Raw genomic sequence first — 7,854 nt, forward strand, 5'->3', positions numbered from 1 at the left:
GACGAAACCGGAACTATATCCTGCGATTGTTTACCGTAGAAACTTGACGGTGGACCCAAGAATTTACAAAGTAATGTACTTACTTGCATTAATGATTAGTTACCACTTCAAGTTCAAACGAATCATTGACCCCCCTGTACTGTTTTTAACCTAGATTTTACCTTTCGTCTGATGTCAAGCTATAATCAAGCTTCAATGCATCTTTACATGTTTAGAATGGCTGGGAATAGCCTCAATAGGCAAAAACATAAATAAATTTGGAATGACATCTTTCATTTAAAAGTTTACCAGAGTCCGTCAAATATCTAAATGGGCTGGAATCAATTAATTACGTGTTGCCTGTTGGTCTGTTTTTCAATTACCATAAGCAACAGGTCAGCTGTATTTAGAATAATGCCTTAATGGTAAGGTGTACATGTCTGTCTGGCAGGATTTATCTGACCTTGACCTCATTGTGATGGATCCCTATAAAAGTTAGGTTTATGTGATACTCATAGTAAAATCTTTATCTTGGACTTTCAACAGTATCAATGGTCAGTAAAGCAGGTGAGACATTTCAACATGTGCACTCTTGTTTAATTTGTTTAATGAACCATTTTGTCCATAATAATTAGATGCATAATTTTGATTTTTGCATATTTAGATTTTGCACTTTTTTCTTTTGATTTGCAAAAAATGCTAGTAGAAAAGAGTTCAACAACAAAAATACTTTTAAAGTAGTTGTGCACACCTCCAAAATCAAAAGCATTAATTATTGTGGTCTTGGAACAATAACCGAAAATGGGAGAAGAAACAAGTTAAGCCTACAAAGGCACTACCAAAAGATCAAATACATCTGATATATTTATAAAGTATTCTTACTATTAAATTATTGCACTGCCTGAAGTAAAAATCTATCAGGTGCACTGACACTGTTGTTTGAAGTTTTGCAACTAAACCTGAAAGTGGATAACTTTTTTAACTTAAGATATTGACACAGGCAAATTTTGAAAATTTTACTTTCGCTTCTCTATACATAAAGCTTTGAGCAGTATCCATTCTTCCTTGGCAGTAGTAGAGTGGATTTCGGTTAGTTACATAGCCAATTTGTGGAAATTATGCAGCTGATATCCAAAAACTGAAATTATGGGGACAAACATCATCAGAAGAACAGGATACCTCCGAAAAGCGATGGATAGCTGTTCTCGATTGTCTTTCAGCAGGCACATCTGAATAATATTTTAAACAGGAATTAAATTTGTATTGAAGATACACAGCCTGACAAGTCTTTCAAAAGCTCATTAAAGAGATAATGTTTTGAATATCTGTTTTGGACCACAAAGACTTCAAACTGTATACATTATAGTAGATTCCAGACTGATTTAGTGTATGGTGTTTTTTTCCTTACATAACTTATATGAGAATTCCTATACTATAGCATAGAGAATGGAAATGGGAAAAGTGTAAAAGATACAACCCGACCAAAGAGCAGAAAACAGCCCAAGGCCACCAATTGGTCTTCAACGCAGAAAGAAAATCCCTCCTCAGAGGCAGGCTTCAGCTCGCCCCTAAACAATAATATATACTAGTCCAGCGAAATGGACGCCACACTAAACTCCGAAACATACAAATGAACCAAAAGTTTTAAAAAACACAAGACTAACAAAGGCTAGAGGTTCCTGACTTGTGACAGGAGCAAAAATGTGGCAGGGTGGAACATGTTTTGTAAGATTTTAACCCTCCCCCTAAACCTCTAGCTAATGTGAATTAAATAAACAGACATACATATTTCAATCATCCTTTTTTTTTCGAGCCTGCAACAGTTGCGGAAGTGAGACATAGTGATCCTACATTCCATTGGCGGTGTAAACATTTAGGTTCAATCTGTGGTTAAAGTTTTTAAAGACATCAATAACATTGTCAAACCTTCATGGAATTTGATGAAAATTGGACAGAAGCCTATTGATCAAAAGATTATAAAGTACCCAGAGTAAAATTTAGAATTTGTTTGCTTCATTTTTTCATATTTTGCTGATAAAAGGACTTATAATTAGTTTTTTTTTTTTTGCAGTTCACATATGTGTAACTAGAAAGCATGATTTGCCTTAAAAAAAAAAATTACTGTACCAGCCAGGATTCCAACCCGGGACCCCTGGCATAGTAAGCCAATGCTCTACCAACTGAGCTAAAGGAGTATTTCACTAGCACAACTAATGGAGGGTGGTTATATATCTACTAGGTAGGGGAAAGCACCCCTACACTTCCCCCACCTCAAGAGTCATTATACTATGACGATAACTATGATCATCTTTATCACTTGTATGGCTAGGTATTTCTTCTGAACACAGGTTTTTTTTTGTTGGGCACCAATTTCGTAACCTGAGAGCATGATTTGCCATCCAAAATTAATTTCTGTACTAGCTGGGATTCAAACTGGGACCCAGGCACAGTAAGCCACCACTGTACCAACTGAGCTAATGGAGGGTGGAATGTGGATATATATCTACTAACTGATGGGTAGCAGAAGATGTCTGTGAGCAATACCAAATTTTAACAATAATCAGGGTAAAGGATAGCAAAGACTTCAAGGGAAAAAATGATATGATTAATTCATAACTACTTTATATTTGAGTATGAAGTTTTTTAACCAAAAGTAAACTTTTTCTTCTGTGAAAAATACATTTATATTGTCTAATTAATCAAGCATTAAATTTTTCTTTTTCAGAATGAAGTTTTCATCCATTCCAGATAACGGGGAAGACGTAAAGGTTTGTCCTTACCCTGGATTTGACTTAGATGGTGATTACAATACACCTAGAGCTCCACCTAGAGTAAAACCAGAGGCACAGGAGTATGCTGATAAGAATAAAGGATCGCTTCAGCTGTTTGGCAGTGGGACTCCAAGACCAATTGCTCCAACACCACGACCTGAACCAAAATGCCCATCAACTGAAGGTATGAGAAACTATGAACTTGGACAGCATGGAACTGTCTCAAATTTATTAAATGGGTCTGCAACACCTAGACCGGATCCAGCACCTGCCCCTAAAATGCGTCCTGAAGCAATGGGGATTGCTGGAGGTCATAGTGGACAATCAACATCTAATCTGTTTACCCAGTATGGCAAACTTCCTATGAGTGCAAGGGCTGCTCCTAGAATTAAGCCAGAAGCAGAGGGTGCTTATGAACCTCACAAAGGAAATAATATGAAATGTCTTCTGCATGATCCAAAAAAGTTGCCTGCATCAGCTCGAGCAGTTCCTAGAGTCAAGCCAGAGGCTGCAGGTATTGCTTGCAAGGAAGGTAGAGGGATGATGAAGAATCAGTACAAGTATGCATCTGGTGTCTTGTCTGATAGACCTGAGCCCCGTGTCAAACCAGAAGCATCTGAAAATGCTGAGAAAGGAAAAGGAAATGCAATGAAAGCTCTACAGTATGATTATGGCCACCAGCGAGCATCTCCAAGACCAGAACCAAGGGTTAAAGAGGAGGCATCAGGAATGGCAAATCTTGATAAAGGAGGGCGTATGTCTCGGCTCATGCATGAAGGAAGTAAAATGCGAAAATCTCCTAGACCACCACCAAGAGCAACAACTACTGAAGCTAAACATATTCTTAGAAAATCTCAAGGTCAGATGTCTCAAATATTTGCAAGCTCAGCTAAAATGACACTTGTTCCTAAAGCTGGAAGATAATTTATCATATAATATTCTACCATTACATGTTCATATGAATTTTTGTTGTTGTGCACAGTCTCAAATATTGTTAAAGGGTTATCAGAAAAGAAGGGAGGAACATTATATGATTTAGTCAGGAAATTTATAAGTATTCAGTGTAACTTTTTTCATGGAAAATGTTTGAACAAAAGCAGTGCAGATTGTCCATTTTTCATAAGACTTACATTATTTACATCCCTTTAATGTCAGGCTCTAAATTTTCTTATTCTATCAAGGTTATGAATAAATTAAATATAAACCATTAGATTTTTGCATATTATAAGCAAATTAACATGAAAAATTACACATAATCTTAGTTAGGACCATTTAAAATGTTTGTAGTTGATCTAAGATATATTGCACTTAGTTTTTACTAAATATAATGCATTTGAACAAATTTGTAACAGAAAATATTTTTTTACTTATGCCTATTAAAGGTTTTTAGAATGCTTTAAATCATTATTTTCACATATTCACAATAGGTCTTCATTTCAGACATATTAAATGACTGCAAGAGAAATCATCTCAATCCATCATAGGGTTCCAATTTATGTATAAGCAACCAAGAATAGAAATAGCTCTGCTATCTTACTCATGCAACATCATTTTAGAAAAAAATTGATTGTTGATGTACTGGCTGAAGAATTTACCTTTAAGATTTTACAATTGTCAGATTTCACCTGAGATAATACTGCTATCATAATGCTATAAATTGTCTGATGAGTTTTGTGTTAAAGCTAATATCTTTCAGATTCAAACTGTTAACAAATATAATTTCTAAGATCTGTAAATCCAAAGTTTAATGCTGTTCTTTCTTTTTTTTTAATTTATTCAAAATGAAAGCATAGAAAGAATCACATTTTAGTCAGAAATATGATTTGTCATTTGCTTTCATTTTGAATGAACAACAACATTCAGTTGTATAGTAGAATTATTTTGGTGCTTTATTTTTGACACTTACCTGTATTTAGAAGTATCATTTGTCACATGTTATTGTTCTAATAAAGTTATAGAACAGATATTGTAAAGTTATTGTGATTCACATGATAATTAATCTTTTTGGTTTGAATAGTCGAAGAAATACTATACATATGCCAAAATAAGTTTCATGATATTTGCTCAAATGTTATGGGTAATTATTATTGTTATGTGTATGAATATTATAGAATTTAGATTTATTCTATAAAAAAGGACTTCATTTTTATGACCAATTACATACATTATATGTTTCACAATAAATAAATAATTGTTAACATTGCCTGATAATTTTGTCACTTTTTTATTGATAAATGGTTAAATGAAATTCAATCACTAATGTTGATAAAATCAAGTCCAATTTGGCAATATCAATCAAGTGTTAGGTCAAAAATCAGTTTCATAATGACTGACTATTTTACCTTCATACTTTTAACAAACTTATGCATGTCAAAAATGAAAATCATCAGACTAACTGAAAAAGTGAAAAATAATGATGTTTTATGGGATAAAGGGACATAACTCAATATGAATTTACTTTGATTATCTCAAAGTTGAAGTCTTAACCGACTTTTGTATCATATTTCTATATAGGTGCAATAATTCTTTTTTTAAATCTTATGAAATAAATAAGCATGTCCAAAAATTTTTTTAGTACAAATTTATTTATATTTTTTCTATATTTTTTTTATAAAGACTATATTTATTGTGTACATCTATTTTGTGATATTTATGTCTGTAATTTTTTTGTGTTATTTGTTTTATATTTATACATATTTTTTAGCACACATATTCAATAGAGTAAATGGTCATAATTAATTTGTATTCCTGTAAACTTATTATATAATTGAAATGAATTATCTCATTTCTCTTCTAATTCAGATTTGTTTAAAACATACCTTGTTGAGAAAAATGTTAAATAGTCCTTTGTTCAATAAGTTATTTTTTTGTGACATTTTTTATATTTACATGATTTTATACGTTTTTTCTTTTCAAAAGTTGTTGTATTTTAATGAAAAATTTACAGCTGTACAAATTTCTTCAACAATTTTTTTTTATCTCTTGGTCAATGTAGGCAATTTATACCCTGTGTCTACCATGTCTACTAAGAACTCAAAGGAACAGAATTTTTTCTTTAACTTGAAAATTGGTATCAAAATGATTAAATGACTGTTATATTTTAATTGACTATATTTATATGAAGTTTTAAGTTGGAAAGAACAGATATTTGATTAGTCATTCAGATATTTGTACACACATTCCTGTTTTGTCTAATAACATAGATATCTGAAATGTTAGTAAAATATAATGTCCCCTTTAGAACACTAGTTACTACAAGAACACATTTTGAGTTACTATGATGTTAATTGTATTCTCTGGATCCCCCAGGTATTCAAAAATGTTCACAAATAGAACAGATTTCAATATAATGGGTATTCTAGAAAACAAATTTCAAAATCTTTACAAAACTTATTTTTGAAATCATGAACCTGACTAAAATTAGGAGCACTATTTTTCTTGCAGGAAAGTGTTTTAAACACTGTAAATATTAATATATGTAATATTTTAGTTTAAATGACTTTCAGAGCTACTTAACATGATCTATTTGCCTCAAATATATCTGGATTATAAACCTGGAAAAGTCTGTTTTTTTATAAGATGGAAAATGCATATTTTAAAAGCTTACAGTGGTTTTCTGTTTCTTCTTATTACAGTTTTGCCATGTGTAAACCAGTATGGCTGCTCAGCAAGGAAAATAACTTGCTTCAAGTCCAAGTTCCCAAGTCAGGTTCATGCTTCTAAAAAAAGTTTCTTGAAATTGCTATAATGATCCTCTGTCTCATGTTAGATAATTGATGTCACTAGGATAAACATTTAAAGTTCACTTTTGAAAAATATTAAAGAAAATCTGAAGTTTAATTTTACTTCACATCCATATAACAAGTTTTTATAAATTTGTTGTTATTTTGCTTTTAAACAATGTTTTCTATTGTTTATTACTTGTTTTATTATTATAACTGTAAACAAGAGAAATAAAAAAATCAAAATACTTTTCATTCTTTCAGTTCAAATAAAGGTCGGTTTTTAATTTAAACCCCAAAGTTGAAGATTATTATCACCTGTATGCCTTCCTGTGAATTGAATCTACCTAAATTCCTTTTACATAGTCAAACATCTGTGTTAGAGTATCTGTTGATAGTACTACAATTTAAGAGAATTTCATGAAACATGTCTAAGTGCCAAGTGATCTTTTCATCATTTGTACCTTTCTGGCTACTTCATGTCCTTGGTAAACCATTATATTGTCGGCCTGTATTTGCAAGTTTTGTCCATTGCAGAACTTTTGAATACCTTGAAGGATATTAATGATATATGGTATTATTATTGCCCACCACAAGAGAATGTTTCACAAACAAGGTTGGAATGTCTGTTTGCAAGATTGAGGTCACAAACTTACCAAGAATGTCAACTTAACATAGTCAAAGGGGTAACTGGTTTATCCCCACATACTCAAAGGGGTAACTGGTTTATCCCCACATACTCAAAGGGGTAACTGGTTTATCCCCACATACTCAAATGGGTAACTGATTTATCCCCACCACATGTTGTGCCTGTATCACCAAATGGGTAACTGGTTTACCCACAGGGGTAAAATGCAAGTTTTGCCATTTATTTTGAAAATCACTATATATAGAGAAAATCTTACAGGGGCAAATATGTTCAGAATGTTGAGCTCTACCTATTGTTCATTTTAAGTCAAAACTGTCAGACGACTTCTCATAGGAGTAATTGACCTTGCATGAAGAATTTTACCATTTTTAAAATTTTTTGCCTTTTATCTCGAAAATTATAATAAATAGACAGAAACTTTAAAAAGTAAAAATGATCAGCAAGACCAGATCTACAAATAAGTCAACATAACAAATATTGTCAAATGACTCCTTATTAGAGCTATTGCCCTTTAATGACGATTTATACCAATTTTTTGTGTTATTGCCTTATAATTTAATTTTGGATGTAACGCGTCTTCTGATTGGCTGACGTTGTTTTGTTTATCAGCTCATCAGAATCTACAAGTAAGTCAACATAGCCTAAATCTTCAGTCGACTCCTTATTAGAGTTATTACTTTTTAATGATGATTTTAACCAATCAATTCCTTTTTTGCCTAATATCTTTAAAACT

General features: G+C 32.1%; 1 protein-coding gene across 1 annotated transcript; it reads left to right on the forward strand.

The window, feature by feature from the left end:
* The first annotated feature begins 6 nt into the window (after positions 1–6).
* LOC127737894 (uncharacterized) lies at positions 7–6,721 on the forward strand. The gene is made up of 2 exons (XM_052248848.1): positions 7–70; positions 2,705–6,721. The coding sequence occupies exon 2, from the start codon at positions 2,706–2,708 to the stop codon at positions 3,672–3,674; it is 969 nt and encodes a 322-aa protein (XP_052104808.1). The 5' UTR covers positions 7–70; position 2,705; the 3' UTR covers positions 3,675–6,721.
* The last annotated feature ends 1,133 nt before the right edge of the window (positions 6,722–7,854 follow it).

This window comes from Mytilus californianus, unplaced genomic scaffold (assembly GCF_021869535.1).
Source record: "Mytilus californianus isolate M0D057914Y unplaced genomic scaffold, xbMytCali1.0.p SCAF_4, whole genome shotgun sequence".
Taxonomy (NCBI): Eukaryota; Metazoa; Mollusca; class Bivalvia; order Mytilida; family Mytilidae; genus Mytilus; species Mytilus californianus.